Below are 25,082 nucleotides of genomic sequence, written 5' to 3' on the forward strand. Positions count from 1 at the left end.
TTCCAGGCATCGCCAAATGTCCCCAGGGAGCAAGACTGCTGTAGATGAGGACCACTGATCCAGGCCACAGCTTCTTCAGGTGTTTCACAGGCTGCTAACTGATGCTTCCTAAAAAAGGGCTCTATGGTCAAATAAATCTGGGAAACAATCCGTTAAATAGATCCCTGCCGTTGCAACACTTTTTGGAGACTACAACAGGCTACCGTGAATCTTCACACAGGAAAAACTGTATCAGCGTTTCCCAGACGTATCTGGCAGAAACCCTTTTGACATAAAGTCCCTCTTAAAATACTGGTGTTCTGTGAAACACATTTTGGGAAACAGTGATCCAGACAAATCACCCCTCTGACAGATGAGTAAGCTAAAAGCCAGAGAGGAGAGTGGCTTGGTTCAGGCCCCAGCTCCCCACTCACTTTCACTGCTTCCAGTTGGCTTCGCCACCACCACTGCTGTCAGGAATCTCACCATTTTGGACCCCTGTGCTACCTTCCCTCAGACAAAAGCAGGGCTTTCATCTGGGTCCAAGACAAAAATATTCTCTGCACCGCGGTTCCCCACAATTAAGGACCCAAGAAATGTGCTTCAGACCTACCTCTCATTAAACCGTCCCACCACATCCTGATGGGCCTCCGTCCTGTATCTTGAATGCACGTCCTGAAAGAGACAACATCTGTGAACACAGACATCCCAACAGCGCTGCGGCTCGCGGTCCAAATGTGAAGCAGCTTTATCAAGCAAGCCTGGGATAAGGAGGCGCCAGAGCTACTGCTGGAAACCCACTCCTCCAGAACCTGCTGTGCTGAACAGCCCAGCTGCTATTTGCTGGAACTGGGATGGATCATCAAATGCTAAAGGTAATGTTTTTTATTACAACAAACATCCTCTCACCTCAGCTTTGACTTTTTCCACATTTTATCCAGCATCATAAAATGTGTTCGTTCATTCATTCAATAAAACACACATACCAATCGTGAACCAGACATGCCGGGTATACACCAGTATTCAATAAAGCAGGAACTCTGTTCTCATGGAGCCTACAGTCTAACGGTTGGAGGGAAATGAGTAAGAAGAAAAAAAAAAAAAAATCTGGCAAATGCTCCAAATGAAAAACAATGTGCAGTGACAGCAAATGGCAGGGGTGTGGCTACTAACATGGTGTACCTCTGAGGTGAGAAGCAGGCAGCAGGGAAAAGGGGGAAGGAGGACAAACAAACTGATGTGGGCAAAAAGTCATTCATTCATTCACAAGTATTTAACGAGTGCTTACTAAACACCAGGCACTCTTCCAGAATCAGGGAATGCACCAGTGAGGAAAACTAAGTCCCTAACCTCATGAAGTTTACAGACCAGCACAGGGAGGCAGGCAACAAACAAATAAATATATAACTTTAGGTAGCTGGCAGATGCTGTGAAGGACAATCAAGCAGGTCGAGGAGTGACAGACAGAGTCTGTCTCACAGAGGAGGGGGTATGTGAGCAGGGACATGAATGCAGTGAGAAGCGGGCTGTGCAGATATCCCAATGGCAACAGCAAGTGCACAGGCCATGAGATGAGAGCATACTGAGCATGTCTGAGGGCCCCTGAGGAAGCCAGAGGGGCTATAGGAGCAGCGGTGATGGGAAGCAGCTACTAAGATCTGTGGAAAAGTCCATGTCCCCGCATAAATGCAGCTTGTGAAACCCTGAGGCCAATTCTAATGCCATTCCTGAGCAGGGCCACAGGCCTGTGACTAAAACCTGTCACAAGGAACATGCAAATGGCAATACTGATGGGGTCGCAGACTAGTTGTGAATCCACAGAGACATATTCCCACTCCTAACCATGTCCTCAGCTTTGGGTGGAAACTACCCCTCTCACAGTCAAATCTCTTGCCAAACTGGGAGTGGAATCAGCAAATGTTCCTTCGTTATCCATTAGCATGAGGACTGGTGGGCAAGTCTGTGCATGGTCCCTTTTTGGTAATCCAAAATGGGGGCACTGGCGTGGCTCTTTGCAGAATACCATCCCAGAAATGTAACTACCTAATAACTGCCACATACATGAATCTCACAGGTATAGAATTTACAAATACCTGAAAGGAAATGTGAAATTCAGAGATGCCTGGGCACACTCAAGGTCACTGACTTTCTCTGCAGTGACCTTCTCATTACTTACAGTCAAAGAACTCCCAACCCAAACCTTGTGCTGACTGCTCACTAAAGCCGTTCAACAGTAATTTTTTTTTTAATGTCTACTTACTTATTTTGAGAGAAGAGGAAAGAGTACACACAAGCAGGGGAGGAGCAGAGCAGAGGAGAGAGAGAGAATCTCAAGCAGCCTCCATGCTCAGTGCAGAGTCTGACATGGGGCTCGATCCCACAGTGAGATCATAACCTGAGCCAAAATCAAGAGTCGGCTGCTTGACCAACTGAGCCACCCAGGTGCCCCCTCCATAGGAACTCCTAAAAGAAAGTGGCCAACAGCAAAAACACACTTGATGTGAACCGCCACAACTCAGTTAAAAACCATATACCCACCATGGTCATTGTGTACAACTGCTTGAGCGAATTCATGGTCCGTAGAAGGATGACCACCAGCCCACCACCTTCCACTGTTTCCACAGTTCTGGCCAGTAAGTTTGGAGTTAAAGCTTCAAAATCCTGAAAGAAAGAGACCTCAAAAAGGGCTAGTCACACAAAGAGCACCCCCGGGGAAGTTTAAATAAAAGGAGGGCTTCCGAACACGAACCCAAGACCATAGCCCTCACTCGACTCACCAGGAGGGGCCCACACACCTCCCTTTACTTAGGAGCACAGAAGAGAGCCCAGCACTGGGCAAGAGGTGTATCTGGTTTTGTATGACAAAAGTGTGTCTAATAGCCTCACACAAGATCCTATCTGGGAAGAAATCCTCTCCAGTGATTTGCACTTGTATTTCACAAATACCTCACGTTCGTTTTCGGATGTGTTTACATAAAACCTGTCTGACAAAACTCAAACTGCCCCACATGGGGGAGCCACTGCCTCAAGGAGCCATCTTCACTGCACCTGGTAACAGTGGTGGCCTAAGAGCACTCACTACCAACCAGTGGCCAGGTGAGAAGCAGCAAAATGCTCCTTTCTAGTCTACAAGGTGGGATGCAAGCCAGCAGTATGGGACAAACAAGTGGAATGTAAGAAAAATAAACCAAAAACTTCCAATTCGTGATTTTTTTCCCCCTCATTCCTTTTTTTTTTTTTAATTTTTTTAACGTTTATTTATTTTTGAGACAGAGAGAGACAGAGCATGAACAGGGGAGGGTCAGAGAGAGGGAGACACAGAATCTGAAACAGGCTCCAGGCTCTGAGCTGTCAGCACAGAGCCCGATGCGGGGCTTGAACTCACTGACCGCAAGATCATGACCTGAGCCGAAGTCGGTGGCTTAACCGACTGAGCCACCCAGGCGCCCCCCCCTTTTTTTTTCTTTCCAAGATTTTATTAAAATCCAGTTAGTTAATATAGAGTGTAAGGTTGGTTTCAGGAGCAGAATTTAGAGATTCTTCACTTACATGTAACACCCAGTGCTCATCCTAACAAGTGCCCTCTGAATGCCAAAACTATGCAATGCTTCAGGAAGCTGTGTGTCACCCTTGCACAGGGAGCATGCTACTCCTCTCTGTGTCATTCCAGCTCTAGCACATGTGCTGCCAAGGCGAGCACTTTCCCCTCATTTCTTAACTTACCTTTCATAAGGTACAACTTATGACCTACGTAATCCTGGTACTACATGCAAATGATAAACACGCACCAAAATTGGGGACGGGGGCTTAAATGTGTTCTCCTTTCGGGGTGGGGGGGGTTGGGGGGTCACAGGTGTCCAAGAATCAAAGGATAAAACAGAGACCGCCAGAGCTGGAAACAAAAAAAAATGTGAAGTTTGTTCTGGCAAGACAAGAATACCAGAGAAGAAATGTACCAGGTAGTTCTCTGTGGAGGAAAAGTGAGGGGGTTTTAAGGACTACGCCCAGCCAGTTAAAACAGGCCCCACTGCTCCCTGCTCACCAAAGTCTTCGGCTACTTCCAGTTAGGATCTGGGAATCTGGGGTCCCTCTAAGTTCACAATACTTTCTTTCTCATCCTCAGCCGGTTAGAACCAGCCATGATGGAGCACCTGTGTCAGTTTTGGTATCTCTAGGTTAAGCGTCGCTTTAAGTGGAAAAGTTTATTTTTACATGGGGTGAGTTACCCAATTTGCTTTGGAAAGTGGCCAACTATTCCACTGATACTGCCTGGGGGAGGCTGTATGGGTCAATCTTTCTCCTTCCTGTCCGCCTGTTCTTGAGGGGAGCCCTCCGCTCTCTGACGCCAGTCCCAAGCTGGAGGAAGCCACCCACCTGGAGAACGCACATGCCAAAGGTGTTGCCCAGGATCTTGTGGGTTTCATTGTAGTAGCAGTAGCGGATGTTTGTGGCTGCCACGAAGAGTTCAAAGGGGTCATCTTGCTTTATGTTCAACGTCCCATTCTTTATTTTCTTCTGTAGCTGTCGCATTCTTTTCTTCCGGTGACTGCAATCACCCACCCACCCCAGGAGAGCCAGTTAACCAGAGAGCCTAAAGGGGTGGGAGCAGAGGACAGGCTCACTGATCACCCATCAAGACCTTCAGAGCCAGAAGGAACTGAGCTATCGCAGGGCCAGCGCCCTCCGTTTAAAAGTGAAGGAAAGAGTAGAGAGGTTAAGAGGATGGGCCCGGAGCCAGGGGTGAGTCTGTGGGGGAATCCTACTGTGCTGCCCTGGCACCTTCCACAGATTCTCATCTTCAAAAGAAGGGTAACGAGAGTACCTAAACCTCCTATTTGGCTAGACCAGAGCTTGAAACCAACCTTGGTGACCTCATTACCTTAGTCTCAAGCCAAAGCTTCTACTACACAGTGCCGTTCCCCAGAAGACCTGGGAAAGGCAAGGTGGCTTTGAAATTTATCGTCAGGAATGAAAGAAGGACATCAGCTCTATTATTTTCGCTATTTGGAAGAGTCCTCAGAGGTCGCAGCTCCCTAACAATCCCTGAAAAACTATGTCAGATAATCATTTCCTGGCATTTAATTAAGGAGCAGCAACTATAAATGGTATGGGACACTCAAAAGGCTCAACTTACCTGCTAAACCCCAGCTCTTTCTTATAACACCACAGCACTGAAGGCCGAGCCTTCACAGTTGCTTTGGACAACATGTGATGGAGTATGACCACCTGCCAAAGGAAAAAGTCACAGAATCTCATGGCCAAAAGAGACCTCAGAGACTGCCAGACCTCATTTTGACAGATCTGGAAAGTAAACAGAGGGCCAGGAGAGGGCAGTGCCCAGGCAGGGACTAGAAGCCCGGTCACACACTCTTAACCTTGTGCTCAGTCCACCCCTAGGTTCTCACAAGGCATTTTATGTAGAGAAAAGCAGTCAAAGGGACCTTAATGTTATTATGTGCTGAAACCTCAGAGGAGCAGTAACAAGCTAACTGTGGGACAAGACACGAAGTCAGCCAGGAAGTGTTTACGAGGTCTTACCTGGTCCTTTCCTCGGTCTCCGACTACAACAAACAAAGACCTTTGCCTTTCAGCAACTCCATTCTCAATGAGAATCCGGATTCGGTTATCTACTTTCTTCCGATGCATGGTGAAAGACTATCACTGAAAGAGAGAGAAAGGAAACACAACTGGACATGAACGCCAGATTCTGGGTGAGGAACATTAGCTGGCAGCCTCTTGGGGGACCAGGAGCTATGCTAAGGCACGTTGGGAAGTATCATTTTACTTAACTCTCAAACTGCTCCCTAGGGAACATGTCAGTCTCATTTTTAAAATTAGGAAACTGAGGCTTGGGAGGCAAAGAAAATGTTTCCTCAGCATGGAAGTCAGAAGGGAAGCTGTGTTTCATACTTCTATCAAGGAGTTTTTTAAAAAACTTGAAACAATGCTCCACAAAATAGAATGATTAAAATATATAATGGTATATTTGTGAGAGAATAAGGCAGTTCTCAAAAAAGCTCCTTCAAAATCACTTTCAGAAATTATCTAAGGATATGGATAAAGATGCTTATGAGAAGACTGACATCACAGAACAAAGCATGATACCATCTTTTTAACACATGTACATAACATGAAGGGGAAAAAAACCTGAAAGAAAACACAAAAATGTAATTTTTGTGGATGGTGAGACTGCAGGTGGTTCTTATTTTGTTCTTTTGTTTTTTTAGAGTTTTTTTTTTATTCATATGCATTACTAATAAAATCAGAGAAAGGAAATCAATGAATATTACTGTGATGAAATGTGTCCAACTGTCTCCTCAAAGGAGAGAACCCCGTACTGAAGCCTGTACAGACAGACCTTAAAGTTGGGATTACGTACAATACAATAATGCATTATTACCACAAAAAATGCACCAAAGAAACATCAGGAATATCAATTATATTTCTACAACATTGAAGGAAGAATGACAGCCTACCTAGAAACTACAGAGCCTGCTGCATTCTAAATATAAAGTTCATTAATTGAACCTTAAGTGTGCCTTAACTGTCCTTCTACCCTCCAATCCAAATATGGATTTTAGCAGTGCTTTCTTAGTATAAAACATTATGTTACAATCAATGGCTCCTTTTTTATAAGGAAAGGAGCAAGTATAAAGAATTCAAGTATTTTAAGGAAGGAATATGACAGGATTCACACTCAAATTTGCCCGACTCCAAAGCCTAAGCTCTTTCCAGCTCCCCACTCTGCCCAACTTGTCAGTTGAGTTGAGGCCACATAGAGATCACACACAAATCAATCAATAACTAATTAGTAGGGACTGCTTTTTGCTCTAGTTACTGTGGGAGCCCCAGAAACAATACCAGATAAGACTTGACTTCAAGGAGCTTTCATTCTCCTTGCAGAGAATATTCAAGAGAAAGAGATAAGGGACAATTTGTCTAAAGACAGATAAAACTAGACGCAAAAGTAATAGTACAGCCAATAGTCTGATGAAGGTCTGAGATTACCGTGGGCTGGAATTGCCATGGAAGGCTTAACGTAGGAAGAGGGCCTTGAAAGGAAAAGAAAGAGAACTATTCCTCATTCACTCGTCTATTTGTCTAACAAGTAAACACAGTATCTATGTGCCAGTCACCATTCTAGATGCATTAGCAAATGAAACAAGTCCTGAATGTGACTCCTGAAAAAACAGTATAAACGAATGAGCTTAGACAAACAAATGAAAGCATGGGAGGATCTGGAATCAGACTGCCTCGGTTTAATGCCTAGCGCCAAAACCAGGAACCGTAGGCAAGCTCCGCGGAAAGCAAAAGTGTTGTCACCTCCCCCCCGCCCCCACACACACACCCAGACCCCCAACTAGAGTTCCCCAGAAGGTGGAGATGGAGCCACGCAACCCCGGAGAGCGCTCGAGAAGCACGCGGAGAGTGGCCGCCAATCGGGGAAGAGGAGCCCGTCATCTAGGAGCGAACGCCCGTGTGGGCCGGCAGTCGACGCGGGCCGAGCATTGGCAAGGATACAGAGCCCTCATCCTCGAGCCGGCCACCTCTGGTCCCAAGCAGGACACAGACACCGACCTTGGTACCCATCCCCAGCCATCCCGTCTTGGGTACCTGCACCCCGAACCCAGCGGATCCCAGCCAGCAGCCAAGCGGAAGCACGTGGGGAAACCCAATTACTCCAGAAGCCCAGAGGGAGCGGCGGGCTGCCCCTAGCGATGCCTGACCGCGCGCTCTCAGCGCTGGCCTCACTCCGCGACGCGCATCCTGCTCAGGCACTGAAAGGCTCCATGTGCGCGAGCGCACTATCGGCGCGGTGCGGAGTGCGTGCGGGGACTTTCGGCAACCATGTCTCCATGTGATGACGTCAGATGCCCGGGAGGCGGAGCTGCAGCCTACGTGGCCAGCGCGGTTTTGGAATTTAGTCTCTGCTCCAAGTGGCACGGGTGCGATTTGCCTCTCGTATCAGAATCAAGATGCCCTGGCTCCGAGGGACAAAATAAGCGCTTGCCGCTGTGCTGGGGCGAGCCCGGGTTACCAGACAGGCCCGGGGCAGCACACGGTAAGGGGGTCCATGGCTCTTAGTGTTTATCCTAGTTATACGAGACGACCGACTCCAGGGATCTGTGCGTAATTTTACCCTTTTATTTAAATAACTTCCCATTTTAACGTGACAAAATGAGGAAACTCGGTCAGCAGATCTATTTTATTCACTTGATCTTCCACACCTGAAGAAAGGACCCTGTAGACCTGTCGGAAACTCAGTATTTCTACCCACCGGTGCGGGTACTTTGTAAATTCCCTTTAGGCCTAAACTGGACATCAAATGATAGCGCTCTTCTGAAAATCAGCTCTGGGGCTCTGCTCTTGTTAAATTACTTCTTCCTCCCGCCCAGCTCCCAGGCGAACCCGCCCAAGCATATTACAAGCACCACCTATATATTTTTATACTACAAGAACCACCTGTATATTCTTATACGTTGTCTTTGGGCCAGATTTTTGAACTTCAAGTAAACAAATTCCAACTGCTTGCTTGACATTTCTTGAATACCTCAGATTCAAAATGTCTGAAGCTGAACTCCTTCCTCAAACCAAGACACTTCCAATTCCAGTGTAATCATCACTACTACCCATTTTTAGTCCAACACCCATCATTTTCATATTCGCTCAACAAATGTCAATATGCCAGACACAAGGGATAAAGTGACCAAAATGTTTTTCACTTATAAAGTTTGCGTAATTCTGGGTAAGCTTTAAGTGCTATTAAGAAAAAACTGTCCAATAAGTAAAGTAACTAAGGGTATGTTTTAGTGGTGGACATGGAAGGCCTCTGAGCTGATGACACTGGAGCAAACACCTGAATTTAGAAAGAATGAACGTTAAGAATATTTGAGTGAAAAGCCTTTGCATGCTTTAAGATCGACTAGTGAGCAAGAACAAAACAGTAGGCAATTAGGCCAAATAATGAACGCACATAGACCAAAATTTAGGATTTAATTCTAGGTATGATGGGAAAACCAGTGGAGTTTGGGGAACCAGGAAGTGACAAAACCTGACTTGTCCACAAAAATCACTACAGGATGATGAGTAGAAAGAGAGCCATTATAAGCTACTGCGGTTACTTGTCCTAAGCTAATAATAGTGGTGGTCAGAAGTGTTAGATGATTCAGGATGTATTTTCAAGGTAGAACTATGTGGATTTGGTTAAGGACTAGATACAGGGTACAAAAGAAAGTATACCCAAAGTATTTGCCCTGAGCAAATGGATGAATGCAGGTTAATGAAGAGATTGACTTGGAACACTCAAGACTGGAGTAATTGGGAACCTAGGAATATTTAGGAGGAACTAAAATACTGATTGTATTCAAAGTCCTGGGATTAGATGGGATCGCCTAGGGAAGAACGTAGTTAGAGATCAGTCTCACGACTGAAGCCTGGATTACCCAGGAAAGGATACTGAGCACTAAGTGAGACAGGAAATATGTAAGATCCGTTCACTACTGCCCTCCACTTTATGTTGTAATCATTTCTCTCACGGGCTACTCCCAATAGACATCTCTCGCCCCATACAGATTGTTCTCAAAACTGCATTGTGTATTCTTTAAATGGCAATTTTGTTAGGTGACCCACTATCCTTTACCCCACTCCTGGCCCCCTACACACACAGCTTAGAAACCTTAGTTTCCAACTGTTCTTAAGAGACAAAACATGGAACATAACTGTAAAGCCACCTGTAGTACTCTTTACCTGTTTTTCAGCCTCTAACTCTACTAAAACACATACTCCTACTTGAGCAGATAGCTTTCTCAGTCCTGGAAGAGTGTGCCTTTCTTTGGATATGCTCTCTTCTCCACTCCTCTACCTAATTACTCCTCATCCTTCAAGTCTTAGTTCAATTATCCCTTTCAACAAAGTCTTTCCCATTTTGACTAGGTCATAATTTATTGCAGTCATGGCCTTTATAGCTGTCATCAACTCTGTTGCTCCATCACAGCATTTGCTACATTTTTGTGTCACGACATCATTATCTTTGAACAGACTGCTCAGTGAAAGCAGGAACCACAGTGATTTTGTCACCACTGAATGCTTAGTGCTTGCCATTATGCTTGGCAAAGGGACACCCAAACTTGCCAAATAAAGCCTTAGTTCACTGGCTTAATACGGTGTCTCCCTAATATAAAGACAGTACTTCAAGCAGTACGTACAAGTAGGAATACACCAAGAACTGCCTTTACTATTTACTAGATCAGGTGGTCTTTTCACTGCCTACATTCAATGAGCTCCTGACTGAAAGAAGGTGGTGGTAGTCTAGACTCTTGAGAAGACAAGGCTACCAGAGAGATTTTCTGTTAAGGTTTTTCCTCTCCTCTCACAAGTAGCACTTCAGAGCTTTGCTGGATACTATACACAACTAACGCAGACTTCACTCAAGGACAGTAAGAAATCAGATTTTAATATTTAATCTATGTAATTTAAGACATTCACTATTCTTTTCCAGTATTTTATAGAAGTCAGTCAGAATGGGAAAAGGTATAGAGATAAGCCTTAACAATTTACTTTCATTTTCCTGATGGTTTACCCTCCCCACTGACTCTACAGAAGGAATAAGCTTAAGGGCAATACTGATTCTTTGAATATAATTTATAGCCAAAGTGCTTAATAAGAACTCAAGTGGGATGAGGATCCAGGAACTTAAAGATGAAATGAAGAAGGGTTTGAACTCAGTGCTTACCTGTATCTCAATCCCCTAATTAGATATATTACTGAAAATATAATGAACAGTACAAATTTCCTAAGACACTCAGGAGGCTGAATACTCAACTGCTTCTACATTTTATGAATTGTCAACAGAGCACTTCAGTTATTGGGCCTTCTGAAAATAAACACATTCTCATGCCTCCTATAAGTGGAAAAGTCTCCCACATAACAGAGTTGCATATATAGGAGACAAAAGAACCGTAGAAGCTAACTGATAAAAAATGTTTCAAAGGATATTTGTTTTAATATCAAGATACAGTGATTGCAAAACTCTTCCATATTCAGTAGGGATATTAAGATCTAGAAATAGAACTGCTCTAACCAAGGTCATCAACGACATTCTACCTTAAAGCTCTAAAATAGAAGTCTCATTATCCACATGAGATGATTGATACTGTGCATTTACAAAAGTACTTTATATGTGGAGTCTTACTATACCAAGAAGCTACAGTGACACACGTGACAGTCATTTCCTTGCAACTCTGCTAAAATATGCATTTGACCAAACAAAAGGTCTTCTGCAGGTAGGACAAGTATTCACATATTATACAGAACACTTAGTACCAAGACTCAGATCTTAACGGGACTTTTTAAAAAGTTCTCTGCCTCATAACAAGGCACCTCCTTTAAAAAATATAGTCTGAATTGAGACATAAAAGCTTTACATTTAGACTGTGATAGAATGCCAAAAAAAAATTATACTATTTCAAAAAGAACGACTCTTTTAAAAACATACACAGAAATAATGAAACTACTAACACCTTTACACATTCACAACATCTACACTAATGCATAGAAGTTTGAAACCTAGAAAGCATTTCTCCCCCATCCCATCTCTGAACTGATTCATAGAGATCACTGTATGAAGAATCACTTATTTACTTCAATTTTAAATGTCATGAAATTATTTTCTACACAGATAGCAAATTTAGTTTTGTATATAGAAGGATTGTAAGCATACACATCTAGGGATTACCCAGTAAACCATGAATATTTTATCTATTCCCCATGAAATACAGCTAACATATGGTTGTGGTACATCCCAGGCAGATGTCATTTAAAGCACACAACGGGAGGTGCTAGCCAAAGAAATACTCATTTGTAAAAGTAAACGTATAACCCTTGCAATATGATGTACCACAACCACACATGAGAAAAGTCAGGAACTTATTTTATTTTAAAATAAACATTGAAGATACCCCCCCCCATTCCCCACCACCCTACAAAAAACTTTTGAATGTGGAATGTTCAACAGCCTATCCGTTTTAGGTTACAAAACCAGCAAAAACTCCAGTTGTCTAACAATGAATGTTTGAGAATCGTTCTTGTGTTTTGTTTCTGTTTTTCTTCAGTGGCTGAGCACCTACTGGAAAAATTCCTTAGCTAAAGGCTAATAAAACAAAATTCAATTTCTGCACAGAAAATACCATTAACTTAGTATTAGTAGCCTTTGCTGAAAAGATGGGATTAATTCTCCATGAAGTCAAAGTGGGATATGACAAGCAGCATTAAGTTCATAGGCACACAAAACTAGTGCTCAAACTGCTAGCACAAATTCCAACAGTACATAAATTACTAAACTGTCATCTCCATCAAACTTGTGACTCTCCCTATGCATCAGTGAAGGACTCGCCACTTTGAATAGAAATGCCTCCATGAGAAAAAAATAGAATTCAATTAGGGTTAGACAAAAGATAAATGCAAGTACTACAGAAATAGCTGCTGGAGATAACCATAAAATTTGAAACACTAACAATGCATGGGGTGAACCACATAAGCTGCTAGCTGTTGAACACCAGTGTTTCAAGATACAACTTTTATAAACATGTTTTATTTGTTTTGCTTATACCATCAGAACTGAAACTACTGTCTGTCATCTCCCTAAAATAGGGAAATCAATCTAAAACACATACTGGTGCTTTTCAAAAGATAGCAATTTAAAAGGGTGGTAGCAGCAGGCATTTCATATCTTTTTCTTTTAAAAACCTTCAGGCTGCAGGAAAAACATGTGACCAAGAGTGTTATGATTATCCATTAGATATTTTCATCAGTACCTGTACCAATTTAGGTGACAATACAGCAAGATCCGAGGATTAGTGACAGACAATGTATGTTATAAGGAATGATATATAGTACCAAACCTTATAAAAGTCATTGTCGAAGAAAATGTTAAGTGTTCAAAAAGGTATCTAAATACTTCACATTTAGTACAGAAGCGGCCATCCAGATTACATCCCATATTTGTTGCATATTTTTCAAAAAGTGCCAATCAAAGCCTAATTTTGCATTTTGGCTTTGTCTTATACAGTATCAGCTGTTAAAAAGCAATTTACATGTGTTTTTAACCAGTCGTTTGGCCAAGGATGAAGAGTGCTGTGTCAAAGCTGGTAGCCAGCCTTATATTAAGGGCCCATGCATAATTTGGTATGCATCTTAACGTTCAGTGCTCCAATTTAACTGGAAAAGCTGTGAAATGCAGTTTTTCTGCCAAACCACACTCCACTCCTTCCTTCTTCAAGGGAAATATTTTAGTTTTGTCAATTACCATTGAATAACTCTAGGGCTGACTCGTAGATTTGATCCAATGTCAAAAGTCAATCTTGCTCTTTCCAAGCCACTTCAAATAACTATGGAGATATCACCCCGTAAAGTGTATTATGTTTTACTCCTAAGCAAGGGTGAGGAATCTGAGTATCATGTGCAAGGCTCAAGATGACGCTTAGGACAGAACATGCAGAATAAAAATAGTTTCCTTCCATATCCAGGTAATATAAAGCTGACAATTGTAGTCCTGTCTTTATGGGATGAAAACAGTCCCTTTACAATAAGTTTCCTGAAAGGGAGAACAAATAGATAATAACTCTTCTGGTAACATATTATGGTACACTGGCCAGTGTGTTTTTGTCGTTTAAACATAATCCTGTGAATCAGATTAATTCACTTGCTGAGTGTTCATTTGCGGCATCCCTCTGTTGGGTCTTGGGGGCCCTCCACGACCTAGAAGACAAAAATGGCATTTGGTTTTTCTTTCAAATATTATTTGTTTTGCCTTCAAGCAGATTTTTCATCTGAAGTCAAGAAGCATGTGGGCAGCTTGTCACCACATTATTAGGTTTAAGAGGTCAATTCTTCAGTGTTCACCTGTCCTGGAAGTTGTCATGCGCAAATTTGCTCATGTTCTCTAGCTAAAAGAAGAGTAGAGCTAATGGAGTATTCCACCAGTACTCATTCATTCATTCATTCAACAAGTATTTATTGAGTGCCTACTGTGTGCCAGGCACTGTCATCAGGCGTTGGAAATAGATACAGCAGTGAAGACAGACAAGGTACCTGCTCTCATGGAGCTTACATTCTAGTGTACACTCTAGCTTACATTTCAGTAGTAAGTAACATCATACTATCAAAATTAATAAAAGCACCAGAATGAAAAACAGACCTTGTTACCTAAACTGTTAAAAAGAAACTACATAACATTCAAAATTGTATAATGACTTGTAACAGATAAAATAACTTTTTACATGCTGTTAAAACAGATTTTTAGCTACCAGTCAACTCAACTTTCATAGAATATGCTACAAGGTGAGAAAGAACATAACCCACATTCACATGCAAATATCCTTTGATACTTCAAGTCAATAATTCCCAAGTGATCCATTACTTTAAAAATGCACCTTTTTGCTGGCCAGTTTCTACTAGCATTGAAATCAAAGTACTTTGTAATTCCTCCTTAATATACATTTTATACATGTGATGGCCAAAACCTAGAGGAAACCTATTCAGTTTAACTTCCCTTAAATCAGAGAACCATTTAGAACTTCAGATCATATGAAATGCTACCTCTAATTGTTACACAGGTTGACTTTCTGCCCAAATGAGGAAGCAGTTTTCCTATGGTAATAGACAAAATCAGAAACTCTAAACCTACAATTTTTAAATATAGTTCAGTAAGTTAGTTAGGATTTTGTATGTTTTACTTAAAAGTCAGAAATAATTTGACATTTATATCGCTATTAGTGATCCAAAGGCATTGAAATTTCAATTAGTTCTATCATTTCTAAATGGTTCTCTAAATGTAACTATGGCTTATCTGGCCATTAAAGTGTTTCTGACTCTAAAATATAATATGCATGTTCAAAAATGAAAGAGGAATAATAAATTTATATAAATGTTCAATCTCATTCCAAAAATGTCTTACAAAAATGTTTCAGTAAGTACTTCCTAAAAACATTTAGCAGGTTTTAGGACCTGAAAAATAATTTGCAGTTGGAAAAACACTTTTTCTAAGGAGGAGAAATGTTCTAGTTTTCAAGACAATTTATATAGTAACAGGGAAAGTCATTCAAAAAATTAAATTTGGGTTCAAGGTAAGTTTTAGAAACAGAGCATTTCATTTAATCCCTAGCAACAAGTCTGGTAATGATAAATGTATTCCTAACATGTAACCTACATGCAGACTATGGAACAGCTCTTCCAAGGCCAGAACAGAAGCTCCACTTAGGAGCTAGGATCACCACCACAAAATATTACCTCGTGGGGCTCCCCGTGGTCCACTCTGCCCAGAGCCTCGCTTGAAATTCTGCTGATATCCATCCTAAAAGACAAGCTAGTTAGTACTGAAGAAAACGTAATTTTTTTTTAATGCTTTCTCATCTATCTATTCTTAGTGTCTCACACAGAACACAAAATTTGTCCTTATTCTTTTTAGACATTTCAATATATGATAGCCAGAAGTTATTCTGTAATTTACTTCTGTTACTCTCAAGAACATTCAATGAAATATCTCTGCTCTTAAAAATCAATTCTTTTTTTCCTCCGACACAAATTTATTTTTATTTAAGTGTAATTAACATACAGTATTAGTTTTAGGTGTACAATATAATGATTCAACAATTGTATACATTTCTCAGTGCTCAAGGTAAGTGTACTCTTAATCTCTTTGATCTGTTTCACCCATCCCCCCTATCTACATCCCCTCTAGCAACTACCAAATTTGTTCTCTATTTATAGAGAGTCTCGTCTTTTGTCTTTTTGTTTCTTAAATCCCACATGAGTGAAATCATATGGCATTTGTCTTTCTCTGACTTTTTTCATTTAGCATTATACCCTCTAGGTCCATCCATGTTGCTGCAAATAGCAAGATTTCATTCTTTTTTGTGGCTGAGTGATATTCCATTGTGTATATATACATCTTCTTTACCCATCTATTGATGGGACACTTGGGTTGCTTCCACATCTTGGTTATTAGAAATAATGCTGCAATAAACAGAGGGGTGCGTGTATCTTTTCGAGTTAGGGTTTTCATTTTCTTGGGCTAAATACCCAGTGGAATTATAAGATCATATGGTAGTATGGTTTTTAATTTAAGAAGCCTCCATACTGTTTTTCATAGTGGCTGCACCAATCTGCATTCCCACCAATAGGGCATGAAATCATTCTCTTTTTAACAGACTCTAAAAAATGAGTACCTATACTAGAGTGCTAGGGAAAGCAAAAGTCACCATTGTCCATAATAAAGTATCTTGTAAAAATGTGCAAAATTAGCCTCAAATTACTTAGTTATCCAAGTCCAAACAACCCCATCAGTCTGTTTCATTGGCTTATTTAGGTCAGGTTTATATTTTAAAGCAACTTCTACCTACCCGTTGATAGCCAGAGTAGTCCCGGGGAGCACTGAACTGAGACTGTGTGTAACCACTGTTTGGAGTGTTAGAGAATGAAGGGCGGTAACCATCATATCCTCCTAAAATTTAGGACAAGAAAATAATTTTCTTATCTAAATATGAGAAATTTTTACTTTCTTACTACTGACCAAGGGAAGAACTGAAAAATTATAAGCCATGCCAGTAATTCAAATTAATTTCTAATTTCCCATCCTGATCCAATCTGTTCCTAAATTTCTGAGTATTAATTTCCTTAGAAGAGGACATTTCACCCATCCATGCACACATACACACCCCACATACAAAAAAAAATCCCCATATCTAAGTATTAATTTCCTTAGAAGAGGACATTTCACCCATCCGTGCACACATACACACCCCACATACAAAAAAAAATCCCCATAAACTCTGATAATGGAAAGCAATTATCCCCTCAGAGACATGGAAAACATGGATTTGACACATACAAAAAAACCCATTACCAATTTTGTCAATTTAAATAACCTACAATATACTAAAAATGTTTAAATGTTTAAGCTGTACATGAGAGATTAACACAGAGATACATACATATCTTTCCCAAAAACCTCATGACATATTTCTATTTTACAAATCAAAAAGGAACAAGAACTTGCTACTTTTTTTTTCCCTTTACCTCTGAATCCATTGGCAGGGCCCCTGTATCCATTCATTAAGCCTCTAGCACCACGGGAGCCACCACGAGACACACCACGACTATTGTAATAGGGCTGACTGCTACGTGGAAATCCAGTGTTCTGCTGGGGAGGCTGCTGGTGGTTACCAGTCACTTGATGGGGCTGGTCCTGGGAACCATGGTAAGTGCCAACCACTATGATAAAAAGAAAAAATTTATACACACACACACACAGCTCATTACAATTTGTTCTTTCACGTTTCCTGGGTTAAGAAGTGTCTTATACCTTCTCCTCAAATCATCTTTAAATAAGTTTTCACATTTCCAATAAGGAAACCTACACATAAGTCCCTATTTTTCTCCTGCCCATATGTTAAGCAATTCTCCAACAACAGTTCCAAACTTTTGGAAGCACACAATGTGTGAGAGCACAAAACTCTATCCCTTCCAAATGGAATGAAAACCTGTATTATTAAACATCTTCTGAGAGGCATCTGCCTATTAGCACAAGAGACCCACAATAATTCAAAAGATCTTACATACTAAAACAGTACAATTACCACTGTGTATCATTTAATTATTTTTTCACTAAAAAACTCCTTAGTGGTAGAAGCTTTCTTATTCTTTTAAATTTCCCTTGACACGTTAATGAAACCTACAAAACCATGCTCTCCCATAGCTAAACAACCATATGGTAGAATACTCAGTCAATTATGAAGGTAAATTAGCAGAAGTCTTATGCCTTATACCTCCTTTAATGCCTGATTCCATTTCAAGTACTTTTAACATACAACCAATTAAGAAGACAGTTAAATAGTACTCACACTGGCACTCAACTTGATGAGGTAAAGAAAAGATTCTAGAAGGTTCACACTACCTTGCACAACCCCCTCCTTCCACAATGGGAAGTCTAGAATCTAGAAATCTTTAAAAATTAAGCCCACAGGTACCTTTCGGGTATAAACCAATGTTCGCAATGCACAGGGGTGAAAAGACAGGATACTAACACTACCTTTGGGAGGTGAGGAAGGTATAGACTAGAGGAAGGCCCACGCCCCAATAACAAAAAACAGCCAGCCCAAATCCCCCATGTTTAGACAGAGAGAAAAGGTGGTGTACCTCTTGAAAAACTTGACCAGATATATTTTGTGGCCTCAGGAAGCCCCAAATACATTTATCGGTTCTTAAAATACTATTTTGCAACGAAAAAGCTAAAGTGTGCCTAGTGGAAGGGATGTTATGGCTCCTTTTTGAACTGTGCAATTAATGGACTAATTACACTATTCACTGTGGTCTTTCTACACAGACTGCCTTTCCCTACATTCCCTAAATTTAAAATTCCAGGTAAATATCATGATTACAGGTGACATTTTCTATCTAAAGAGAGTCATTCATATGGCATGTAGAGAGTGGCAAAAGAAGTGTATTTTCACCTCACTTTTTATCAATAAGAATTTTATTAGTCTTGGCCAAATTTCACTGCAAGGAAACTCATAGCAATAAATAAAACTCATACAATTAAAGTGTGGTCTTTATTTTAAAATACCAGAATTACTTAAAAAACAACAAAAACCCCAGAATTTCTATTGAAGTGTTTGTACAGCATAAACTCTTAAGTCCATAAATAGCCAGATTCTTGCCATATCCTTTTTTCATGTTGTTCCTAACTAGATACTACAATTTGCTGTAGAGCAGGTGTACTGGGGGCCCATTGTGCTGACATGCTTATGAGTACATGGCAATAATTAAAGGAGCCTGAGCACAAAGCCCAGGTTTATCATTCAGAAGCTGAACATAGATAGCCTAATGGATAAATATCCATCAGATAACAGCTGATTCAAACTTCCTACTAATTAGTGAGTGCTAAATACTACAGGGATATGTAAGAATTTAGTACTGAAAAAATCCATAATGTTCATCAAAGTCTATCAAGAAATTAGACGATTAGAATATTTCATAGTTATTTCAATCAGTCTGATAAAATTAAACTATTAACTCCTATGATTTTAGCAAGGTTTGCTAGTTTGTTGTGGGATATTCCAATTAAACAACCGAGGATCTAAATAACCAAAGACCTAAGCAGGTATTTCTAATGCCTTACAAAGTTAAGAAATCTAAGATATCTCTATCTACATTGTTATGACAGGTATGGTAACTAGCCAACTTACTTGCCTAGTTGCCAAAAAGGATTTTATTTCAACCTAGTTCTACCAAATGCAGCCACCAAGAGATTTCTGCATGTTTTACTGATTATAATTAGCACACTGACAACTCCTTACTGCTTAACTTTGTATAACTGACTTAACTACCTACCAGGTATCATGCTAGCCGGCTTTAATTAATTAGCAATTAAAAGTAAAGTAGATCATAATCTAACAAGTTCCACTAAAATCACAGAATGAAACAGAGATATTATGAAAGCTTACTGACCAAAGGAAAATGGGTATAAGGCCTCCCAAAAAAGTGCACATAATTCACATACGATAAATATGGACTTGATTTAATTCAGGATCTGCAACAAAAATTCCATAAAGTCTACTACTAGAACAAAAACTTGTGGACACTGCCACTTTAAAGTATAAACCCTCCTAACACTGTCAGTAACGGTGTTGGAAAGCAAGCCGCCAAGGAAGGGACACTGGTTTTCCTACCTGTTTGAAGCTGTTCTTGCTGCAGGTCTGTTTGTTCTACTTGGTGAGGCTGACTAGAAAAGCTCTGGTTGTAACTGGCCTGGTACTGATTTTGCTGTTTCAAAGTTTCTGGTTCATTAACAGGAGGAACTGGGGCATTCATATTGAACACCTGTAAGTAAATAAAGTAAATGATTACTTCATCTCCTTATTGCTAATAATTTCCCTACTTTTAATATGACAGACCTCAATATTGGTTTTACTGACAAATGTAAATACATTACAGAAGTCTCAAACACACATGTATATTCCCCCCCATATACATATTTATATTTATACATATATATGTATACACACACACACACACACACACCATATAACACTTCAAGGAGAGCATAACTGGGTTTCAAAATTTAAAAATACAAAAATCAGCAGTCTTGGAAATGTTACTATAAATAAGAAATCTTTTTTAAGAGATGCAAACCACTGATACAATGTCACTTTCAGAAATTAATTCTATGAATATTTCATTCATTTAAATTTTCTTCTTATTGACATTTTAACCAAAAGTTACTATTTTAAGTATTTAATCCTATAAACTTTCCCATGAGCACTGATTTAACTGTATCCCATCAATTACAATATTCTCATTCTTTCCTAGAAATTCTGCAATTTAGGGATGCTTACTGAAAAACCAGGATGAAGTACAACAGGTGAAATTTATTATGAGAAACTTCAGTAAAATAAAAAATTAAGCAAGTATGGGAAAATGTAGACAGTTGTTAAATCTCGGTAATGACTTACATACACAGATACAGTAGTCTACTTTTCTGCATGTTTACTTTTGTTAACCAAATCTAAAGGATGAAACTACAAAACAGTAAGATATGAGAGCACATAACTCCTAAGACTCAAATTTATCTCTGGGAGCAGGAAAAATCAGTTTATCAATTAAATATACTCTATAGTTGGGTAGATGCACACTCAAGCACAAAGTTAAATGAAGACTTTTCTGTTGAGACTTTGGCATGATGATAGTACACACTAGCCATTTAATGTTAGTTTACTTTACTTACCGTTTGCATGGATTGGAATGGAGCTGCGTTTACATTGATTCCACTGCTATGTAACGGTTTGCTTGTCCCAGCCTGGAACACCTGAGGCTGAGAAGCAGCCGGAAGGGATGACGATGCTGTAGTCTGGTCTGTATTTAAAGAGATTGTTGCCTAAACACAAAGTAAACAGATGCACTTTAGTGATAAACTAAATTTAGCCAAGTCTACTATCCAAGTCTTAGTATGTTAAGAAATTCAACTGGGGTGCCTGGGTGGCTCAGTCGGTTAAGCATCCAACTCTTGATTTCAGCTCAAGTAATGATCTCACAGTTCCTGAGTCGAGCCCCACATTGGGGTCTGCACTGACAGCATGCAGCATGCCTGGGATTCTCACTCCCTCTCTCTCTTCCCCTCCCCCATTCATGTTCTCTTTCTCTCTCTCTCAAAAGAAATAAAACTTAAAAAAAAAATTCAACTATTTCATAACAGCAAAATACTTGTATTGCATAACAGCAAAATAACGTTATCGCATGGATTAGGTCCAAAAAGAGTCACAATATTAATAATTTACCTCTGCCCAATTCATGAATAAGTGCCTATCAAGTTTATGTTACCTAGTAACAGAAACTTGCCTGAATCTGGTCAATTGGTTCCTTTTGTGGTCGTTGCTCTGTAGCATGAGAAGGCTGGTACAAGGGTTGAGATGCTGTATACCCCTCACTTGTGGATGAAACCAAAGGAACCTACACAGAAATAAAGCAATCAAAGCTGCTTTCTGTTATAAACCAACTCTAATACAGACAGGGCTAAGAAGTAGACAGATATACCTGTTAAATAGACTATATAAAATCTAACAACTGCAAAAAATACATATAATATTAAAGATGAACATTAAATAAACCCAATCCAGTTATGAAGTCCCCCACAAATGCTTCTGAATGGCAACATTTACACTAAATTTTAGAATTATGAAATTTAAAATGTGTCTTCTCAAATTTTACTGTTTAAAAAAAGCATATTCCTTACTATCATAAACATAAGATTTAACCAAAAAAATTATTTTTAAATTACTAATACCAAAGTAAACATAAACATGGAAATAAAAGTAGACAGCTACCCTCACCAGACTTGTACAATGATAAAATTCATACCTGACTTTCATTACGCTAATTAAAGAAAGAGACCCAAGAACAGATTAAAAACAAATATGCAACAATATTTCTATCATTCCTACCTGTGTAGCTTCTGGTTGTACAGGAACTTGATTAGGCTGAGCAAGTCTAGATTCAGAATGAACTGCAAAATTGACCAAAAGCAACACTGTTATCCAAAATCAAATTTCTTCAGAGAAAATTTCTATAGCCAAATCCTAAAAAACACTTTTTGGTGATCATGAAAAGAAATAAAGTATAGGCAGGATTTTAGCTTTCAAGTGAGCATTTTGGTTCCCTGATAGTCATTATTAGTATACTCTCACAATTGCTTTTATTTCTAGAAGGCATAACCCTAATCTGTTTTCTAACTCTTGGTAGAGATGTTACAGAGATAGGAGTACCCTTTACTTTAGAGAAATCCTAACTACCCTACCAAACTAACTGTGTCATTACACATGCTTTTATTCAGCAACTCGTTTTATGAAACTGAAGACATTAAATATTTTATACAGTTCCAACTTTTGTGCCCTTAATGCCATGTTCTGGGAAAAAAAAACCAAGACTCAAAATTACTAATGGTCCTTGAGAAAGACAGTCCACTTAACCCAAAGAAGACACCAACAACTCTATTTGGTGCTACTACTTCTAAAAATGGTGTAAGACTATTAAGAGTTTGAAACTTCAACTGTCTTTTGACTCATCTTCTCCTTTCCTCTTAAGCATCCTCTTCTTTCCCACTTAGACCGTTGCATCTCATTTTTATTTAAGTAATAAAATGTTCAGAAATTCTCCCAAAAAGCTGCAAGCATCCTTCAGAGAAGGACACTCCTATTATTTTTATGCTAAAATGAATTTTGAAACTTAAAAAGCAAAGCAAAATTTCATTTATCTAAATTACAGGAAATGGTTCCCACAGGGCTGGAAGAGAGGATAACTAGTGACTGGAGGTACACACAAATAGGCTTCTGGAGTACAGGTAATGTTCCAGTTCTAAGTGCTGGTGTGTTCAGTTTGTGAAAACTCTTCAAACTCTACATTTGCACGTACTTAAGTCTATATGACAATAAAAAGTTTAAAAAAATGGAACCACAGTTATTCATATTATAGGAATAAAGAACATTTCTTATCAAATTAAAAGACACAAAATCCAAAAGTTAAGCAAACGTTAAAAGGGAAAAATTCATTTTCACATTTTTTACAAAACCTGAAAGCACTGGCCCTGTATTTCTCACACAAAACTGTACAATTACTAACCTGGAGGGCAAACCAGCTGGGGCATATCCATGTTTTGTGTTGGATTCATAGGCTGTGCAGATACAATGGCAGGATCAAGTGTCTGGTTTTCAAAATCCAGCATTGAATCCTGCAAGTTAGGATATAATGGAATTAAATAATGTAAACACTTAAACCTTCAGTTAGTTAGTGTCTGACTGAACTGCACCTACCTGTATGAAATTATAGGGCCCCTGCATTTGCGCCATAAGATCCTGGACTCGCTGTCTTCTCACAAGGGGATCTGCCTGAGCCACTGGAGTCAGAGAGTGGGGCTCTGGTACTGAAGGAGATGCAGCTTGAGGTTGCTGCTGGAGTGAATTTACCACCTAAAGTGGACGAAGTGGGGGGACATGCAGACTGGTAGAATGAAAGAGCTCCATTCATGACCATCACAAGAGGTCCCTGAACTATATATGGAACTACATTATAAACAAGATAGTCAGCTTTAATATAGCTACTCCAACTGACAATTATCCCAGATTTAACATTCAGTGCTATTACTTCTACAGTGTTCTCTACTCCACATGATTGCCACGTAGCTTTTCAGATTTACTTTATAAACCGCTTTCAAAGGAATACCCATGCTTACTTCCAAAAAAACATATTGTGCTTAAACTGCTCTGCCTTCTATAGTAAGTAAATTTATATTTATCAAATACATATCCACCTCAGTACCTGATAAACAGCACTCAAGAAAAGTTACTATTTATCATCAAACTTTGAGTTCCCACCATTTCATTCTCTCTGCCAATACCATAGAATCAAGCCCTATCACCTTATCTAAATTGCTACAGAAGCCAAAGCTCACTATATCTACCTTTTTCCTAGCTCTAATAATTTCTGATTATTATTGTTACTAACTCCCTGCTCTTCTAGGAAATCTAATTTTTATTACATCAGTCAAAATTTACATTCTGTCTGGCTTTTAAACCTGGGCAACTCATACCTGGTAAGCCTCGGTAAGTCATAACCTTATTTTCTTTTATAAGCAATAGTGAGATAATCGTCATTACCTAAACTGATCACAAAGACCAACTGATCTGTCATCTACATCAGGCTGGTCAAAAAATTCCTTAGAATCCCATATGGATAGCCTTTAAAAAGACCCTACCTGCCAAGTACTTAAAAACAAACCATACTGGCACGGTGCTAAGTGTGATAATATACTTTTCTCCCTCAATAAAATGCAAAAAAGTACTTAACTACAAAGCACTGTTACTTCCCAGTCTTTTCCTACTATGCCAACCCATACTTTCCATTCCTAATGTTCAACAAAACAAATATGCTAATTCATTTCTACCTGCATATCCATGCTAATATATACCTATTATCTGACTTCCCTGAAAATACACACCAAATCTACTTTAGTCAAGGCCCAGTAGGTTCGCACACCACCATTACATAGATCTTTTACATCTTATTTTCTTCTAAGCCTCCTCTAGTATTTCTGAACTGCCTTGCATAATTCAGCAAATACAGACTGTCTTGGTAGGGTTTCATGGAACAGCGTTTTCATCTAAACTAGGTAACTTTCTGGGGTCAGGGGCAGGTTATCAGTAGTATGTTTTGGCACATCAATAAGAGCTAAAAGTACTACTACAATTGCACCTTTGGAGAATGATAGAAGACATATTATTTTTTCTGCACTTTAGATATATGAATACATAAAAGAAGTCACCTAAAAGAGGATGGAAAGGATGGTTGGGACTAATTTGGTAAGGCATTTGATTTTATCTTATAGGCAACACGGCACCATCAAAGAGTTTCAAGTGAAAGTAACTTAATCAAAACTAACTTTTCTAATAATTGACCTGTAAAAGTGAATAGGATGGCCTGGGGCAGTTAGAAAAGAAAAATATGAAGAGAGCCTCTGAACTAGACATGAGGACCTGAAAAAAGGTAATGTCAATTAAGGG

At 39.7% G+C, this 25,082-nt stretch overlaps 2 protein-coding genes and 1 non-coding gene across 4 annotated transcripts in view; all 3 read right to left on the reverse strand.

Moving 5' to 3' along the window:
- NAT10 (N-acetyltransferase 10) overlaps window positions 1–11,469 on the reverse strand; it is a 38,819-nt gene extending 27,350 nt beyond the window's left edge. The window contains exons 1-6 of one of the 2 annotated variants that reach the window (XM_053899842.1): window positions 7,594–11,469; window positions 5,518–5,640; window positions 5,114–5,205; window positions 4,354–4,525; window positions 2,518–2,640; window positions 593–654 (exon numbers count right to left, since the gene is read on the reverse strand). In XM_053899842.1, the coding sequence (XP_053755817.1) occupies window positions 593–654; window positions 2,518–2,640; window positions 4,354–4,525; window positions 5,114–5,205; window positions 5,518–5,625 (557 nt within the window). In that variant the 5' untranslated portion in view covers window positions 5,626–5,640; window positions 7,594–11,469. The other variant, XM_053899844.1, reaches the window with a different exon arrangement.
- On the reverse strand, window positions 3,573–3,679 carry LOC128776284 (U6 spliceosomal RNA). The gene has a single exon (XR_008421369.1). It is a non-coding gene; the product is annotated as a U6 spliceosomal RNA (small nuclear RNA).
- Window positions 11,470–11,598: 129 nt separating the features above from the next.
- The window catches only part of CAPRIN1 (cell cycle associated protein 1), a 38,977-nt gene continuing 25,493 nt past the window's right edge, over window positions 11,599–25,082 (reverse strand). Inside the window, exons 10-19 of the mRNA XM_019470064.2 lie at window positions 23,337–23,492; window positions 23,146–23,254; window positions 21,972–22,033; window positions 21,370–21,480; window positions 20,759–20,908; window positions 19,704–19,854; window positions 17,053–17,247; window positions 16,377–16,477; window positions 15,265–15,328; window positions 11,599–13,734 (exon numbers count right to left, since the gene is read on the reverse strand). Of these exons, the coding sequence (XP_019325609.1) occupies window positions 13,670–13,734; window positions 15,265–15,328; window positions 16,377–16,477; window positions 17,053–17,247; window positions 19,704–19,854; window positions 20,759–20,908; window positions 21,370–21,480; window positions 21,972–22,033; window positions 23,146–23,254; window positions 23,337–23,492 (1,164 nt within the window). The 3' untranslated portion in view covers window positions 11,599–13,669. The remainder of the gene's footprint in view (window positions 13,735–15,264; window positions 15,329–16,376; window positions 16,478–17,052; window positions 17,248–19,703; window positions 19,855–20,758; window positions 20,909–21,369; window positions 21,481–21,971; window positions 22,034–23,145; window positions 23,255–23,336; window positions 23,493–25,082) is intronic.

This window comes from Panthera pardus, unplaced genomic scaffold (genome assembly GCF_024362965.1).
Source record: "Panthera pardus isolate Hobbes unplaced genomic scaffold, ASM2436296v1 HiC_scaffold_12, whole genome shotgun sequence".
NCBI classification, from domain to species: Eukaryota; Metazoa; Chordata; class Mammalia; order Carnivora; family Felidae; genus Panthera; species Panthera pardus.